General features: G+C 39.4%; 3 protein-coding genes across 8 annotated transcripts in view; 1 reads left to right on the top strand and 2 right to left on the bottom strand.

Annotated features, from left to right (window-relative positions):
- The window catches only part of Nf1 (neurofibromin 1), a 258,357-nt gene that overhangs the window by 191,526 nt on the left and 47,642 nt on the right, over nt 1–19,189 (top strand). The window lies entirely within an intron of this gene.
- On the bottom strand, nt 1,345–9,543 carry Evi2b (ecotropic viral integration site 2B). 3 transcript variants are annotated; one of them, XM_031355039.1, is made up of 4 exons: nt 9,407–9,543; nt 5,925–6,126; nt 5,661–5,830; nt 1,345–3,311 (listed from the first exon to the last, which is right to left on the bottom strand). In XM_031355039.1, exon 4 carries the CDS (start codon nt 3,294–3,296, stop codon nt 1,980–1,982), a length of 1,317 nt encoding a protein of 438 aa, XP_031210899.1. In that variant the 5' UTR covers nt 3,297–3,311; nt 5,661–5,830; nt 5,925–6,126; nt 9,407–9,543; the 3' UTR covers nt 1,345–1,979. The 3 variants fall into 3 exon arrangements, with proteins under 3 accessions (XP_031210899.1, XP_031210898.1, XP_031210897.1); XM_031355038.1 differs by having other exon boundaries at nt 5,661–6,126; XM_031355037.1 differs by lacking the exons at nt 5,661–5,830; nt 5,925–6,126 and having other exon boundaries at nt 9,407–9,542.
- Nucleotides 14,126–18,349, bottom strand: Evi2a (ecotropic viral integration site 2A). Its single transcript, XM_031355041.1, has 2 exons — nt 18,103–18,349; nt 14,126–15,391 (listed from the first exon to the last, which is right to left on the bottom strand). Exon 2 carries the CDS (start codon nt 15,369–15,371, stop codon nt 14,703–14,705), a length of 669 nt encoding a protein of 222 aa, XP_031210901.1. The 5' UTR covers nt 15,372–15,391; nt 18,103–18,349; the 3' UTR covers nt 14,126–14,702.

A 19,189-nucleotide genomic window follows, 5' to 3' on the forward strand; every position in this document is an offset into this window, starting at 1 on the left:
ATACTTAAATACAAGAAATTCTTAAAATTCCTGAGTGACTGCTACAGCATAAATTAGTTTTAAAATCATATTTGAAGACACATGTAAGAAATTTTATTGTAAGCCAGGCAGTGGTAGCACACGCTTTTAGTCCCAGCACTTGGGAGGCAGAGGCAGGTGTATATCTGAGTTTGAGGACAGCTTGGTCTATATCGATAGTTCTAGGATACCCATGGCTACCAGAGGAATCCTGTCTCAGCAAACACAAACAACAGCAACAATAAATTTACATATAGTTATATATAATAATTGTTGTTTATTAATAATTATATAAAATAATAATAATATGTAGTAGTGATACTAACAGTAGTAGTAAAACTCCACTGTTCAGGAACCTTCTTGTTTTTATTCCACATGGGATTTTTCGTATCTGAACACTAACGTTACAAATAAATACTATATTCTATCCTGAAAAGTCCCAAAATTTGTGCTCTAAGCAGCAACTGTCCTTTCTTGGACTTGTAATAATATAATAATAAGAAAGGATGTGCTTGTTGGGCTGATGATCATTTCTGCAGCCCCATTGATGTCCGCACAAAGTAGCCAGTACCCACTGGCCCCTCTGCTTTAATAAAAGTTTACCCACTTTTATTATGAGTATCTCATACTCAACAATCTTCAGGTGATGATTAAATTTCTACATTTAAAAAAAGGTGGTTGGACTGCAGAGATGGCTCAGTAGTTTAGAGAGCTTGCTGCTGTACTAGAGGACCCAAGTTCAGTTCCCAACACCCATGATAGACAGCAACTCATAACTTCCTGTGACTTCAGTTCCAGGTATCCTATCCACAGACACCCTCACACAGGCAGGTATCATGCGTGCCGGGGAAGGGATGCACACACACAGCCCACTTCTGTTTTTCTCTCCCACCCTCCATGCCATTTGATTTTGTCTAAGTGCTTAATTTATGCTTCCCTAACATTTTAGAAAAATGTCTACATTTTGGGTCCAGTAAGATGGGCTTAAAGGATAAAGGTGCTTGCTGTCAGGTCTGATGACTTGAGTTCTGAATTCTATCCTTGGAGTGGAAGAAAAGAAATCAACTCCAACAAGTCATCTTCTAACCTCCAAATACAGCCTATCTCCTTGCACTTCCACCCCCAAGCCCCAAACATTTGAAGAGGGAAAAAGAAAGGAGTTGCAATGGCTCAGTGGTCAAGACTTGGATTCAGTTCCCAGTACTCACATGGCAGTTGGCAAATGTTAGTAATGCCATCTAGTTCCAGAGGATCTAATACCATCTTCTGGCTTCCTCAAGCACCATCCATATATATAATGCATATATATACATTCAGGCAAAACACTTATATACATAAAATTTTTAATTATGAAGAAAAAAGAAAATTCTGCATTTTATGGTAGGTGCTCACTTTTTCAGGGTAAATGTTCCCCAACACAGCACCTCAGACTTCATGTTTTAATACAGTTTGTGTCTGTGTGTTTCCAGTAAGCCCAAAAATGGAAACGTCTTGTTCTTAGATATATATTTTAATCTCTATAAATTAAAATCTTTACTTAATATTTGAAGTATTAAAGCTTTGACAACTTAAAATTTCTCATTTCTACTATACCCCAAATTTTGAGGTGGAAAAAATAGAATTTTATTTACTTAAGTTTATATACAGCTTTTCAGGGAGAAAATCTATTGGGTAATAATAAGTATATAGGATCATATGTTTCCAAATTGATTAAATTATTGACATATCTATCATTGACATATATAAAAGGTACTCTGCTTTAAAAAAATTACTTGTGTAGCTGGTAAGCATACCACTGTAATAATCTACCCATGTACTTGGGCTTCAGTCAGGTGTCAGGTAGTTCCTGAACAAACAGCCACTCGGATGCCAGTTGTCATGTCCTGTGAACCATACTATGAGGACAGGAATGGGTGGAGCAATCTCAGGATGGAGGATAGGCTAAAAAGCAAACTGTCACTTTACAGCAGCTCTGTAGGTGGAGATGGCAGGGAGTCTGTGAGATGAGGAGTAGAGAACTCCTGGCACTGAGCCTCATGGGTAGACTCTTGGTTGTTTGTAAAATCTGCTGACAGAGGCACATTAAATGAGTCAGGGGGTGGCGGGAATGGCTCTTGGATCTTGGAATGATGTTCTTCACACACTTGGTTTAGACTATCTGGAGATGGTTGGAGATTGGTACAATCATTTGGTAAAGAAGGTACAACTATCATTGTGGGCTCGTCTGGTAGATTCTCATCCAAATCAAGAAGAGGAGGTGGCAGGGGAAGATCTGCATCATCTGAAGAAGACACGGCTGTACCAACTGTCGACCCATCAGCACTGTCTTCTGATAAACCATTTATTTGAACTTTTACATTCTCAGTCTTGAGGTTGCTGGTATCATTAATGTGTTCACTTGATTCAAACAACTTAACTTCTAAGTCATCTGCTAACAGTGTGCTTTTGCTTGGTTTCCAAGTCATAAGTGAAACAACAGATGCACGTTTTGTGGATACCTCACTCTCTCTAATGTTATCCATACACATTTCTGGTGTTTCTCCATCAGCAAATGGAGACCTACCTGCCCAGTTTTGATCATTTAAGACTGGTTTCCTCAAGTATTTCCACAGTATAATCATGAGTATAGCTACCAACATAGAAATTATAATTGTACCAATTAATATGGCAGCTATTGCATTGTGGTTGTTTTTATGAGCAGTTCCTTTGCCACTCGTTGGTTCTGAAGTGAGTGGTGGTGGTGGTGGTGTGTCCCTTGATAAATAAATGGTTGGTATTGATTTTGTGGGCCGACTATGAGTAGTCTCTAGTACTGGTTTTCCAGAAGAAGTAGGAGCAGGTGATGGTAGCTGTTGTGTGGAAGTATAGACAAGAGGTTTTGGTGGTTGTCTGGTAGAATTATAGGCAGAAGGTGGTAGTTGACTAGTCAGAGTGAACCCAGATAATGATGTTTGTGGGAAGGAGTTGTTGGCCGCTGATACTGCTCGTCTGGTGGTGTTGTAAGGAAGTGGTCTTGAAGAGACATAGACAGCGGGTGTTGCCTGTTCAGGGGTGGTTTGGGCAGGTGGTACTTGTCGTCCAGAAGAAATGTTGAATTGTGTTGTTTGACTCATAGCATTCCCTACCGTGTTTTGAGAATCAGTTGTAACATATAACATTGATGATGTAATTAAAGTAGACTGTGACTGCTGCTCTGTTGTAATTGCTTCTGTCACTGAGAAAAACGTATTGTTCAGGTATTGACAAAGCAAAATGAAGAGCAAATACTTGAATTCCATTTCAGATGTTCCCACCTTACCAGTGATTTCACAATGAAAGAAAAAGAAAGATGGTTAGCTGTCACTTGGTGTCTAATTACATTGGACTCTTCATTACAGTGCCTGACATACAGTAGTTAGGCATTTGGTTAAATTTTATTCTGGTTTCTACTTGACACAGTGTAATGTTCCAGTTTATAGTATAGCATTGGAGTTCCTGGGAAGTAATCTGAATTCTTTTCTAAAATCTGTTTAGCCTTGCAGCCCCTCTAGGTTCCTCAGATTCCACTCCTTCATTTCATACTGTCTTGAGTGTGCAGGTTCAACCTGCTGCCATGGGCTCTCTGCTCTGTTTGCTGTCTGTAAGTAAGTAAGCCCATTACTCTTTGATTCTGATACTGGATGACCATCTTTGCATCAGACCCTAGTCTAAATTTGATAAATTAAAAAAAGAAAAAGTTGCTTTCAGGTGTTTTAAATTCTTGTGGTAAAAATTAGCAGGTAGAAAGTAATCTCAGCCAGGTGTGGTGGTACACACGTTTAATCCCAGCAGAGGCAAATAATCTCTGTGAGTTTGAAGCAAGCTTGGTATGCATGAGTTCCAGGACAGCCAGAGCAACATAGAGAAACCCTGTCTTAAAAAAATAAAAGTAATTACAATAATTTGATGATTCCTCATACTTGGTAGATGAACAGAGGAGCTAACTTGGCCTGGGAGAACTTTGGAAAGGTTTCCCAGAGATACTGAAGCAGATCTAAATCTTAGAATACTGTAAAGAGCTAGTTAAGCATATCTGCCTCCAGCCCAAACAGTGTGCACTGGCGCCTGGGCAGGGCTCAGCACAGGCTTGGCAGCTGTCTTTTGTGGGATGTCGTAGATGCTGAAGCTTTGGGACCTAAGTTCCAAAGTTCTGACTGTATACTGTCCACTTAACTCTGTGTGAGGTCAACTATGTTTGTTGTTTTCAGTTGCCTTAAGCTCTAAAGTGACATTGTCAATGATGAGGATAACGGCTCTTCTGGACATCCTCGAGTACAGTATCAGCTCTCTGAGAGAGCTGTGCTATTTCATAACATTAAGGAAGGACAAGATCAGACTGTTAGATACTAGTTTCTATATATGATAAGAAATTAATTTTTCTAGGACTCCAAAGATACAATAGAAGGTTTTGACAATTTGAGTAGTTTTTATTTCTTTACCAGCTACTGCTAGCATAATAAAATGATGATGACAAATGGTATCCTTCTTGTTCATTTTCTCTCTTGTTTATTTTTGTGTTTTAAGACACTTGCCCTGTGTAGCCCAGGTTGGCCTTGCTGAGATCCCATGCTTGAGCCAGAAGGACCTGGACTTACAAAAAAAGATAATGTTTTTTTCTTAGTCTATTTCTTCTTTATATTTTCTTTATCGTGCTTGAAGCCTAAAATTTAAAATAGCTCTCTGAAGTCCCTTGCCTGGTGCCAATTAATTACCCTTAAAACATGCATGACCTGGTTGCTAGTTCATATAAGGATACATATCTCTGTCTGGAGAAAACCTTACAAACCAAACTTTAACTTCCTTGGATACTCCTAAACACATTAAATCATGCCATTTTGTCATCTTTAGTGTGTTCTTTGCCTGGTCCTCTTCTCTGCTGACTATATGTCTGAACCTGTCTTCATCATGTAGACCTCAATTTATATTTCCCTTTGGAAACCTGGTTCTCTGGCTGACCACAGGCACAGATAGCTGTTCCCTGAGCCTCCTCAGAGTGCTGTCTTGCTGGTTTCTTTGGCCCTTCTTTGTGGATGTGCCTCACTACTGCTTCTCCTTACCTGAATAGTTGTTTTTATTATGTTGTTTGCACATTTTCTATTATTATCCTCATTGCCTCAAATGAGATTATTTAAAAGACAGTTCCACAAAGGTAGAAAAAAAGGAAGAAAATACGTTTATAGAATATGCTATAAATTTGTGACTCACATACTTATTTAACCTTCACAGAAGCAACTTAGAATGAGTTGAGCAGTTTGTCTGGGTTGTGGCTGTTAGTGACAGCATGAGATTGTACCCTGTGGTTCTAGAGTCTGATTTGTATCTGTTCCCTCACCGTGGCATATTTTCTAACATAGATTCCCCATGCCTTTCATTTTAGTTGCTCAGCAAATATTTAATCTGTACTGGCCTCTTGGTTCTTTACCATCTCACTTTGACTTTTTATTAAGCCTTCTACCATAATTTAAGCAGAGAAAAGGAAACTTAGTTAAATTCTGGGCTTTATCCATCTTTTAAGGTTTTTTACGGGAAACATTGAAATTTTTGGCGGGGATATGAGGGTCTGACTCATCATTAGATGGTCATCATTCATACCGTTCCACACAGTAATTTTGTAGGTTACTTACCCAAAAAAGCTTTGGTTAGAAAATGGCATTCAGAGTTTCCTTTTATAAATGTTTTTAGAAAATGCTTTCCGAAGCAACAGAAGATATAGAATTGTCTCCAGCTAAAAATGTTTCCTCTTTTGTGACTTTGCTTAAAATAAAGAAACCATATGGTTCCTCTTTTTAGTTAGCTGAAAAAGGAAATAGAGGAGGAACCAGCTAAAACAGGAGTAGAATTATAAAACCCAGTGTGGTTTGTAAAATCAGCTTTGATAGGCTCATCACCTCTGATGTCAGTAGGAAGCTCAAGACTTCAAGGTGATGTTTCCACTTGTCAGCAGTCGTAAAAGCAAAACCCACTTTTCAAATAGCATTCCACATGCTCCTGCTCGTCATTTCTGTCACATACATCCTAGGACCTGCCACAGTAGAGTGCTGGAACCTGTTAGAACCTCACTCCAGCAGCTTGGAGTAGTCTAGAAAGAAGCTTCAAGACGAAAAAAAGAAATTTTGGATTTAATAATTTGGAGGCAGGAAGCCTCAATCTTTTCAGACTTATGAAGCTAGTTTTGTTACCTATAATACAGAAGCTTATTCAACATATTGCCAACTATGTAATGGATATGTTCCTAAACTACACTGCTTCTGCAGAGAAGGGGGATGGATGGCCTATAGTAGGTCAAATGCAGCTAGAGAGAAAGAGGGGAAGGGAAAGAGAATTGACATGGCTAAAGAGGCTTGTGGGGGGATTGTCATTTCCTGTCACTGGCCTGTATGTGGGAACAAGAATTAACAACAAAGAGCTGACCTTCCAGGACAGAGGCTAGATGACCCATCCTCAAACAAACTTTTATTCCAGGCTCCATCTACTGCAAGGGCCCTTGAGCTTTCCCTACCCTCACTTCCCTGACACAACCCAAGCGCAAGCCTGACAACTACAGAGAGCCTGTGAACAGTCTGTATAAGAAAGCCTTTCTTAGAAAGCCTTTACGCTCCTACTCAGGAAAATCTAGATTTCTCAACCTTGTCATAGCAATACTTCTCTCTATATTTAAAATCTGAGGTTTAAATCTGCATTTTGGTTCTTCGTTTTTCCTGTTTGATTTTTTTTTTTTAAAGGAAAATGTAAGTATTTTTAGTGACTCTGTATGCAAGCACAGTGACAATGAAATAGGAACTCCCTGATGTTGGGCGTGTACCTGATGCATACTTCCAGGCCAGGGCTACAGCCATTGTCTGCTGTGAACATGGCCCTGAGTTTGGTCCCTATTACCACAAAATTACCTAAGTAAAATTAATGCTGTTAAATTGGCTATTGTAAGAAATATATCATTTTAATAAGGAATTGATGAACTTTGGAAAACATTCCTTAGAAAAAAAGGATAAGTGTAGATCGCTATGTCAAATTTTGTCTTTGAACTGTGCATGGTGTCTTAGGCCTTTAATTCTAGCACTGGAAGTAGAGGTAAGTGGATTTCCATGAATTTGAGGCCAGCCTGGGCTACTTAAGGAGATCCAAACCAGCCAAGGCTAGATAGTGATACCCTGTCTCAAATAAACAAACAAAGTTGGGTCTTTCAGTTATTTTGATATAAGAAAAATGAATTATAGCTGAATGTGGAGACTCCTGCCTTCATTTCTGGAGGCAGAGGCAGGGAGGCCTTGGCTAACCAGGTCTGCTTGTGGGTTCCAGGCTAGCCAAGGTTACATTGTAGGGAGACCCTGTCCCCAAAAACCAAAACCAACAGCGACAGGTAAATTATAGTATACATATAAGAGATAGACACAGAGTACTAGTTCTATCTCTAAACTAGTGAGATTTTAAAACCATAACAGGAAGAACCAGAAAAGGAAATCAATCTTGAATTACAAGTATATTTTATGGCAATTTTTAATCAGTAATAATAACTACCATTACTGAACATGAGAAAATTCCTGAGTAATAAGGTTTATTTGCATGTCCTAGGTGGTCATATTTTCATCTTTCAGATTTAAAAAAAAAAAAAAAAAGAGGGAGAGGTTGGTTAACTTGGCAAGCTGTCACAGCCGTAGGCAGTGGCACTAGTGTGAAACCGTGCTGCCCTGAGCCTTTGACTTCTGCTACATGCTGGAGCCTTTGTATAATGAAGAACAAGAAAGGCTTTGTGGCAGAAAAAGACTCCTGTAAGGTCTCTGGGATGTGTAAGTAACTTTGTAGCTAGGCTTACTAAAGGGTAGGAAAAGAAATACTGGGAAGCCCACATCAGTTTAGGAGTCTGTGTGATCAGTTTAGGAGTTCTGAATAGTTAGCATATGAGTTGTCAGAATTATAGTACACTGAAAAGTTTGTGATACTCCTTTAAAGATTGAGCAATAAAAGCCATCAGATGTATATCTAGCAAGTTCAGAATTGCATGATACTTCTAATTAGAATTATGTAGGAACTTGTTGAAAACATAGCAACTGTTAAACTTGAGACTAGCTCTGTTTTAGACAAATCTGAGCTTAAAAACATCTTTATTTTTTTAGCTTATGTAACATACTGAAACCAAGTCTGATGGCAGTGGTGATGCATACCCTTTATCCCCGCACTCGGGAGGCAGAGGCAGTCAAATCTCTGTGAGTTCAAGACCAGCCTGATTACAGAGAGAGTTCCAGGACAGCTGGGACTCATGGAGAAACCCTTGTCTTGAAAAACCAAAATTAATTAGTTAAACCAGACTGCTATAAAGAAAAGTTATGTTGATGAAGTATTGAAATAGGATCTAACCAACTTCCAAATTATTTTTCTTTGGGATTGCAGATCTTTAGAAGCTCAGTGCACTTTTATTTATTTATTTTGTAATTGTTCTATTTAATAATCACAAGGCAAGTATCTTTTGTATATACTAAAACAAATTTTTACAAAAAGTTCTTTCTGTGGATGTTTCTTTCTGTTTATATCCTTCACTAACAGGTTAAGAGTGTGTGGCATAAGCACACATATAAATATACACATACCCATTTTATCATAATATTTTTGCCTTATGGAACTTTTTAAATGACTTAATAGTTATATATCATAATTATTACTTAAATATAAAATTTATTTTATACAAAACCACGTAGTAAGTAGCCATCTAATTTCTTTTTAAGTTAAAACAAAGGTGACCACCGTTCATGGTTTATAAACTAAAAGAGTTAGACAAAAATAATTTACGCCAGTAATGCTAGTGAATGCTTTTAAACCCAGTACTTGTTAGATCGAGACAGAAAGATATGAGTTATAGGCTGGCCTGGTCTACATATAAAAACACTGATGAGATAATCTAAATCTTTATGAGTAGAAAGTCTGTGTAGAAAGTGAGTTAGACTATGTTCCCTGTCTTTTATAGTGCAGGACCAAACCCAAAGCCTTATACATGTAAGGTAGGCTGTGCCCCACCCCTAGAATTTTTTAAACAATATTTTAGAGATTGTAAATTTAGTCAAAGCCTATAGAACTTGATTTTATTTTTAACTCTTGGCTTACTTAAAATTATTAAAGTGATGTTAAATATTTTGACTGAGTAAACATCAAAGGGCTGATAATATTAAAATCTTGATAAAAATCTTTCAGATAGTATCAACCCTGAATATAAATTTATAAAATTCTACACAGCAGAGCCACAGAAACTTTCTGTAGACATCTTTAAACTGTCAAGAGATGATTTCAACTAGCTGTAAAACACTAATAATGTTTTAGTTTTTCAAGTAAATAAGCAAAACTAAAATCAGAAATCAAAGGGCCTGTGTCAAGGAGTGCTTACCTGTGAACTTCTTTCGTAGAATGTAAATTCTTGTTCTAACAGGGCATGTTGGTGATTTGGCTGAGAAAGCAAAGGGATGTTTCAGTGCAGATTAAAAATGGTCCTCTAGCACACTGAGATGGCTTCTGTGCAGCAGAGGAAGTTTATCAATAGCAGTTACAGGAAGTGCAATATGCCACAGAATGACTAGCAAGTGTGCTCCTTCAACAGAGCTCATTTTGAAACACAATCTATATAACTTTAGGTGCTTGTAGCTGATGTTTGTAGCTGACCCCTTACTCTTCAGTCATGTGGTTATATAATCAAAAAATTTAAGATGGGACTCTTGCTTAAGAAATTGTCTATTCTGAGGTAAATTCTGAGGGAGATTTCTTTTTTAAGATTTATTTATTTATTTTATGCATATGAGTACACACTGTAGCTGTGCAGATAGTTGTGAGCCTGCATCTGGTTGTTTGGAATTGACTTTTAGGACCTCTGCTCACTCTAGTCAACCCTGCTCGCTCCAGTCACTCTGCTCGCTCCGGTGTACCCTGCTTACTCCAGTGGACCCCAGCTCAAAGATTTATTTATTATTAATACATAAGTATATTGTAACTATCTTCAGGCACACCAGAAGAGGGCGTCAGATCTCATTACACGTGGTTGTGAACCACCATGTGGTTGTTGGGATTTGAACTCAGGACCTTCGGAAGAGCAGTCGGTGCTCTTACCCACTGAGCCATCTCACCAGCCCCTGAGGGAGATTTCTTATTGGAAGAAATGAGTGTTGTTTAGATCTTAGGCAAGTCAGTGTCCTTCTCAGTCACCATTTCCTCCTCTGAAGAAGTATTATTTCGGAATATTATGAGCACTGGATAAGATGATGCCTCACATGGTAGGTGAGCAGTGCGTGGGAGTGTTCCTCCTGATACCACCCTAGGAAACTGTAGGCAGAGCATAAGGAAAAGTCTAAGTAGCTTATTCACACCAATTTGAGTTTGGTACTGTGCGTCATGACTCTACCAATGCGCTGTACATTTGCTCCAATGCTTCCTTTAAAAAGGAGACATTTTTATTTTTATGTATATGTACGCACATATGCATGAGAGCCCTCTTGGCCAGAAGAGGGCCCAGGACCCCCAGAAGCTGAGATGCTCTTGGTGGTGAGGTCTGCCTGGGCACAGGTGATGGGCAATGGAACTCAGTGCACTCCTTAACTATTAAGCTATCTCTCCAGTTCCCGTAATACTTTCCAAATAAGAAGTTGACTAAGGCCGGACAGTGGTCACACCTTTAACCCCAGCACTTGGGAGGCAAAGGCAGGCAGGTTTCTGAGTTCGAGGCCAGCCTGGTCTACAAAGTGAGTTCCAGGACAGCCAGGTCTACACAGAGAAACACTGTCTCAAAAAAAGAACAAAACAAAACACACCACAACAACAAAAGAAGTTGACTAAGCTACCAAGTCTACTGAAGAGTATGAGTGTCTCTGAAGGAAAATTGCTGTAAGCAGGTCTTTCTCTAGCCTCTGCCTCATATGAAAAGTGAAAATCGCAATCCCTAACTTATTATGGGATGTAAATAAATGTAAACACTTCCTGGGTGCATAGTATAGCAGATACAGTAAATGCCAATTTGTGGATCCCTGTCATTAGTCACTGCCAAGGAGCATAGATTAATATGACTTAGTTCTTAACGTGAAGGAACTTAAAAGTAATGGAATGTAATAGAATGTTATAAAAAGGGCTGGAGAGATGGCTCAGCGGGTAAGAGCACTGACTGCTCTTCCAAAGGTCCTGAGTTCGGATCCCAGCAACCACATGGTGGCTCACAACCACCCATAATGAGATCGGACGTCCTCTTCTGGGGTGTCTGAAGACAGCTACAGTGAATTACGCCTGAGGGAGCAGGGCCAGCAGAGGTCCTGAGTTCAATTCCCAGCAGCCACACACATGATGGCCCACGGCCATCTGTACAGCTACAGTGTACTCATACACATTAAATAAATAAATCTTTTTTTAAAATGTTATAAACAAACTTTTTAATTGGGGTGTTAAAGCTTTATTTTTGAGAACAGGGTGTCATTGTATGACCTAGACTAGCCTTCAACTTTCAGTCTTCCTGTTTCAGCCTCCCAAATTCTGGATTACAGGCTTGTGCCACCACAACACCCTGCTGTTACAAAGCTTTTAATTTACTATTTTAATTTACTTTTAAATCTTTAGATTCAGATGATAATCATTATATCCAGGAGTAGAAAATAAAAATGGTTTTGCTCAAAAATAACTGAGGCAACTTTGACTCTGTAGATATCTTTACTCTTTTTTTCCTAAGTTCCCATTAAGGTATCATTTTTAGGATGTGGGCTTAAAATCAATTATTTAGTAGTGGATTTTAAATATTCCTGAAGTACATAAAAGTTTTCTGTTTTACTTGAAAATATTTGACAAATATGTTTAATATGGAAGGAATTTCTTAGTTACTTTTCTGTCTTTAGGAAGAGGTTATTTTGTTTTAATTTTCTCTGAGAAGTATTTGTTTATAACAGTTAACTCTGAGGATGACTGAGTTACTCTTCTGTGTCTGCCTCCCAACCTCATCTTTAATTGCAGAAAATGTGAACATTGTCCGAAGTCATTTCCAACCAGGTCTGTTTTACCCTTGAAAAAGACAAGCGGAGTCTGGCATAATGATGCATGCCTGTAATCTCAGCATTTTAGAGGTGGAGCAGAGGCTCTGGTGTGGTGGAGATCATCACACTTTGAGGCCAGCCTGAATTACAGAACAACCAACCAACCAGCCCTTACTCCACCCACAGACCTTATAACAGCAAATGGACTAGAACAGGGCATCCAGAAGAGATGGAAGAGAAAGATACTGGTCTGAGGGTCGGCTAGCCCTCTAGGGCTTTAATTTTCATTTTGTCGACCCTTTGCTTTGTCTGGTGTAACATGGTTATGATTTACTGTTTAGGGAGATGAACTTTTATTTAAAACTAGTAGTAAATTCATGAGAAAATTTGTATCAGCAATTAAGAGCACTGACTGCTCTTCCAAACAACCAAGTTCAGCTCACAGTACCTACATGGCAGCTCACAACCACCTGTAACTCCAGGACCAGAGAGGATCTAGTGCCCTCTTCTTGCCTCTCTGGGCACCAGACACATATGTAGTACATAGACAAATATACAAGCAAAATACCCATACACATTAAAAGAGAAAGAAAATAATTTGATTTCACGTGCCCCTCAACACACAGTTCATTTAAAGATGTAACCCAGAATTTAAAGTAACAAGAGTTTGACAGACATAATGTGAGGGCTAAGGTAACACAATCTAGGGAGGTAGGAAGGAACACCCAGTACTTGTCCTGAATGTCAGCTGGAGTCAGGTGGAGGGTGTGAGAGGTAGGTATTGACATCTTTACGTGGTTCTCATGTGTAGCCAGGGTGAGTCACTAACAGGAAAATGTTAAGGGGCTACAGGCATGGCTTAATAGCTAAGCGCCCTTGCTGCACTTGTAGAGCACTCAAGTCTAACACCCAGCTGACAAGTCACATCTGTCTGTAACTGTAGTTCCCGGGGATCTGACACCCTTTTCTGGCCTTCAAGGGTACTGCAGGAACATTGTGCATAGATATACATGCAGGCAAAACACATAAAATAAAAATAAATCCTTAAGTTTTTTAAAAAGGAGCATACAGGACTGGAAAGATGGCTCAGAGGTTAAGAGCACATCCCTCAGAGGTCTTGAGTTCAATTCCCAGGAACCACATAGTAGCCTATAACCATCTTTAATGAGATCTGGTGACCTCTAGTGGCCTGCAGGCATACATGCAGGCAGAATGCTGGATACATAATAAACAAACAAACAAGCAAATTGATTTAAAAAAAAAAAAAAAAAAAAAGAACATCCTGCTCTTGCACAGACCCATGTTCAGTCCTCAGTCCTTACATCAGGTGGTTCATCATCACCTGCAACTCCAGCTGTGGCGCAATACCGAATAAACTAGATTCTGGGAGCACCTGGACTCACAAATGTACACACACACACACACACACACACACACACACACACACACACTTCACTTTCTTATATTCATGCTGCTCTAGAGAGTAAAAGTGAAAGTTGATCATTTATAACTTACTTAACATCCTTAGACTTTAAACATTAACTAGCTTTAAGGCATTTGTTATGTTTTGTTTTTAATACTTAAGACAGGGTCTTACTATGTAGGCTAGGCTAGCCTCAAACTCAGAAACCTCTGATTTGAGCTTTCAAAGTGTTGGGAATACAGGTGTGTGCTACCATACCTGGCTGGTGCTTTTTATTAATCTTCTAGTAAACTGTGTATACAAAATATAAATGTTACTCTTTTTTGAAACGTTACTTTATGTATATGGATGTTTTATGTATATGTGCTTACCATGTTTGTATACCATGTATATGCCTGGTGCCCAAGGAAGCCAGGATCCCTTATAACTAGAGTTGCAGCCCGCTCTGAGGCTTATATGAGTTCTGGGAATAGAACCAGGGTCTTCCGGAAGAACAGTCAGTGCCTGCCTCTCTTCTGAGCCATCTCTCCAGTCCCTTCAGATGTTATTTTTGAACATTAAAATATTTTTATATTTATTCATAGCCTTCTGCTGTAGGCGTGAATCTCATCTATTTTGGTTGTATTGTTTTTCTTATTTTTATAACATATTCTAAAACAGCATAAATGAGAGATACATAGTCAGCTTTGTTCTAAAGTCTGTTTTTGTTTATTGTATAAAATTAAGTTTTAATGTGTTATGTGTAGTAGAAAAGCACTTTTGTCTTGTGCTGTATGTAAAGGTAAAGAGATGTAGCCTAACATTAGCTGTGCTAAGATACCAACTGTTACGGGCTCTGTCTTATCCGGTGAGAATGTACCATTGCATTACACAGTTGAATTCTACACGTTAGAAATTTGAGTTCTGCTGGGCATTGTAGCATCTGCTTGGCTCTAAGAGCTTAATAGAACTCTTCCAGGTTCAAGTATATTCAGACAGAGGTCATCACTGCTCAACAGGAGTATTTAGTTACCTCATGTTAGTTCTATTAGTTTCTTCAGCTGCTGTTGTTTTATTTACTTTCTTAAAAATATGAAGTATGAAACAGAAATAAAACTTGACCAGACATACATCTCCCTTTCTGGTCTGTTTGATGCTAAACAAACAGCATGTCAGACTTTTGATCATCTGAGCAAACACGGATGTGAAATACCACCAGCCAGCTTTATTTTTAACTCAGCCTTCCTCATTGCTGCTTTGCATTTCCCTTTCCAAACCATGGCCTAGTTGAGTTTTTCAGTTCCTTCTTCATGCTTCCTTTCCCTGGCAGCTGTAAGCACACCAGTAGATTGCATCAGGAGGTTGGGGCCTGTGAGCTCCTTCGCTCTTTTCCAAGTGTCCGATTCAGCAGTCCAGAGCCCACTGCTTGCCAGAAAGTCACCGTTGCTTCGAGGCTGGCGCTTGCCTACTTGTTTTGACCTTCTGAGAGATGAGACTTTGTTGGCCAGAACCACAGTTGATAGAAATAGAAAGGTACAGATAAGGAAAAGCACTGCAATTACAATTAAGCAAATTAGCATGGCCGTGTTGCTGGTGGTCTCCTCACAGACTTCTTTTTTAAAAGTTTCCCCCTGGCTTTTGATCTCTGCTGTTGGAGAACTGTTTCTGAACGCATGGGGCGTGGAGGACTTGGGTGTAGATGTAGGAGCTGAAGGCACAGTGGGAGATGACGCAGGTTTGTCTGTGTCACTCACCTTTTGACCCACTGCAGGAGTGACAAGGTTTGTGTTCTTCTCACTCGGATGTCTGCTTGAGCTATGTGGATTAATGGAATCTGAGGCAGTGATACTGTTAGCCCACAGATGTGTAGAGTTTGCTTTTGTTCCAGGAGACGAGGACCACACTGTTGTCATCAGGAAAACAATATGCAGGTACTGTCCTGTGTGCTCCATGCCTACAGGTACACTGGTATCTGTTGAGACAGCAATATCAGTTGTTAGTTTGTAGCAAACAGTGTCTGGCCCCTAGAGTAATTGTAGTTAATGGGCTGCACTTAAGGACACCAGAGATCCAAGCCTACCTTTTGCTGTTGGATTCTTCTCAACTGAATTTGTCGTTTGTTTTTGTTTGTTTGTTTGTTTGGTTTGGTTTTTTCGGTTTCTCTGTTATCCCTGGCTGTCATAGAACTTACTGTGTAGACCAGGCTGGCCTCAAACTCAGAAATCTGCCTGCCTCTGCCTCCCAAGTGCTGGGATTAAACGCGTGCACAACCACTGCCCGGCTCGTTTTGTTTTTTAACTGAATTTTCATTCCTGTTCTTAGATTGTACATAAAAATTAAAAGTTTCGTTGTACATTCTGATGCTATAAGTTAGCATTACAGATATGTTGACCATGTTTAACCTTGCACCACCACTCTACATATTCTCCCTTTTAAGGTAGTGCCCTGGCTCAGCTCTTAGTCAGACGCTTCTGCTTTTGTGCTTGTGCTTCCTCTTTGAAGCCTCCTTCTTAGAAGTGCCCACCCTCTGAGAAGCACCGCCTCACCTTAAAGTAAAGGAGAATGTGGCCTTGAAAGTTTTGTTTCAAGTTTTAAAAGATATCACAAGTGGCTTTTTTTTTGTGGAGGTTTGGTGGAGCCTGAGAGCAAGTGTACGTCAAGTGAGAATTTGAGAGCATTTGTCCTTCCCAGTATGATGCTAAGCAGCTTGAGGATTCTGGTCCTACAATGCAGCTTTGTGGGCATTGCTGATTCTACCTCTGTTGCCGTAGTTGACTACGGCTTTCCAAATAGCAGAGGCATAGTGTTTCTCTCAACCTAGAACCAGGAAAAACAGAAGACTTCTTTTGCACTGAAGAGGTATATAAAGGTGGCCACCCTTGTTGTCAGTTTGTAACTGACATCTTTTTCTCCCTTATTTTAACAGAAATCTACAAAAGAAATTATAGAGAAAAATTAAAAGGAATCACTCATCAGGCTCCTGGGGCCCGAGAACACAGTGCCTGACTATGAGCAGCTAATCTTAACATTACAAGGCTGAGACTCAGCAGCCAGGGTGCAGCCTTGTGGTAGCGCATGATCAGCCCTCATCCCACCCCTCCTCCCAAAAACTGAAGTTTAGTTTGGGGCTCAGAGCTTTCTAGAAGCCAGTGCATAAAAGGACAAAATTCTGTTCTTAGCTCTTGTTATCAGCCATCTGCTTAGAGGTCTCCCTGGGATGTCATGTCTGCCTCAAATACAGCTAACCTAGCAAGAGACATTTGGTTACACCTTTTGCGAAGTGAGTTGTTTCTTCTCTTTAAAAGATCAGCCTACCTCTGCCTCCTGAGCTCTGGGATCAAAGGTGGGTAGCCAGGACCAGCTGACGTGTTTATAATACTATACCTATTCTCCAGAGTAACTCTTGAAAAAAGATTTTATTCAGAGCATGAATGAGAGTAGGCTGAGCAAACCCTAGATTGTTCTAAGACTTAATGAGTGTAGTTGTCTTCTTAAGAACCCTGTGTGTTTTATAGATATTATTTTCAAACTTGAATATGTGGAGGAGTTTTTTTTTTTTCACGTCTAGGTGAGGGCCTAAGATTCTGTCTCTAAACTATTCCTAAGTAGTACAGATACCACCCTCCTAGTCACACTTGAGCCAGGGAGGTCTACTGTGGTATAATATATGCCATTCGACAATATAGGAATGCTAATAAAACACAGAAATTAAGATTAACAGATGAGATACACTAAGTTGCACAGACAAAAATAGCATATAGTAAATGATGCTACTTAGAAACTACATTTTGATTAATATTTTATACTAAGAGTGGAGAGGGGAAAGACCCCAGTGTTCTGGGATCCAGATCACTATTGGAATTATGACTGTTGGTAGACACTTAAAAATAAACTGCACTGACTTTTATGTGATCATATTCAGCTTCAGTCTTCAAGTTGAATGATAGGATGCTCTGGATACTTTATAAGTCAGTCACATAACAAAAAAAAAGCTCTTTAAATTGATTTAGTAAGAAATGTCCATCCTTTCCTACCAGAGTAGACTTATGCATTCAGTGTTAAAATGACTTACTGTAGGTTATTTTAATCACATTAGTTCATTTACAGTGCAGTATACATCAGAGTATTCTACATGCTAGCTGTGTACCGCAGGACAACATAATAGGTCTGCTGTTGATTGTCTTCAGCCAGATGTGCTGTCGTGCCCCAGTAAACAAGCTGCTGCCAACATGAGACTCTCTCTTTTGCTCACAGCTGCCTAAGAATAGAGACTGTTCCTACGCCTCTGTTATGCCCCAGAAGCCAGGATGGGTTAGCAAAGTTTTGATTTTCTGCTTTTGTTTTTTGTCTCATCATTTTTAGTCAGATAGATAATTCCTAAGCTGTAGTAATAAGAATATATTTCCTTAATTTAAAAACAAAACATAAAACCCAAAGCTTTTCAACTCATTTGAGTACAAACTCAAGACCTTCATCCTGATTTAAATTCCATATTAATAATTATAAATTTTCCTAGTTCTAATTGATTATGCTGTTTAATTTTTCATAATGGAATAGAAAAAAAGCCACAATGATTCTACATTGTTAGATATATGTATACATCTTTGAAAAGGCACCTCCTCTCCACTAACCTGAACAAGATTATAAGTGGGAAGGAGTAAGAAAGCCACATGTGCGACCTACCTTCCAGACCGCTCTGTCCCAACCTTTATTTAATAAGCCACTTCTGTTCTTCTCTTCTTATTTTAAGTAGAATAGTTTGGAAACTATGAAACTTAAATCTGCAGGGGTTTTTTAAGAGGATATGTACAGCTAGCTTTCCACTTTTAAAACCAAACCACAGATGACACATTTCCTTTCCGCTGCAACTCAAATACATGTCACGGGGAAAAGCAAAGACTGAGTTGTCCAGTTGGCAATGGGATGACAAGAGGCTTTGTAGCGCCAGTCTCCACCCCCAGAATGGGGAGGGCTTTCCTCCCTCTCTCCCTCCCCCGTCTCTCTTTCTCTCTCTCTTTCTCTCTCTCTTTCTTTCTCTCTCTCTCTTCCTCTTTCTCTTTCTCTGTCACTCACTCTCTCTCACTCTCTAACCTATGGCTTATTATTTATGCCTACTACCTGCTTTTGAAATTAGTATTATTTAATGGAAATTACATGAGGGCATCTTTAGTGTGGCATTAAAATCACTTTTCTAATTTTATTTTATATCACAGACTGATTTGAAAACATAAATGTGGAGTCCTTGGAGGTGTTTGTCAGCTAGGAGGATCAGTCACACACATCACTGCCATTGAAGCTGGGAACTGCAGCAGAGATCTGAGCAGAATTCGGGCCAGAGAATGCTTGCAGGGTGTGGTGTGTGCAGTTTCTGGCATCGCCTCAGATTATACATGTCTGGGATGGATTACATGTCTTCTGTGAAATCAGACAGACACCCCTGATGATCTGCTTGGCTCTGCTGATAGTACAGAAGCCTGGGTCATAGCAGATCCTCTCAGTTCCTATCATTTCAGGACTGTTCCTCCCTTTAGATTTTCTGATGTACTTGTTTCCTCACTAGCCCCAAACACATCACGCATCTCTAACACTGTCTTTGATCATATCCCCCTTTTTTTCTAATGAGCACCACACTAATCACCTAGGCTCATTAGACACTTCCTCATTTCCTTAAAAAAAAATGACCACTTTTAATTTATATAATTTAAATTTTTATCTATTTTTATGGGACTGACCCCAGTTATCTACAACTACCTTTATGTAGGTTTTGATG

Source organism: Mastomys coucha, unplaced genomic scaffold (genome assembly GCF_008632895.1).
Source record: "Mastomys coucha isolate ucsf_1 unplaced genomic scaffold, UCSF_Mcou_1 pScaffold5, whole genome shotgun sequence".
Taxonomy (NCBI): Eukaryota; Metazoa; Chordata; class Mammalia; order Rodentia; family Muridae; genus Mastomys; species Mastomys coucha.

Coding starts and splice junctions, on each gene's coding strand:
- Evi2b (XM_031355039.1), bottom strand. CDS start 3,296: ATGGAATTCAAGTATTTGCTCTTCATTTTGCTTTGTCAATACCTGAAC.
- Evi2a (XM_031355041.1), bottom strand. CDS start 15,371: ATGGAGCACACAGGACAGTACCTGCATATTGTTTTCCTGATGACAACA.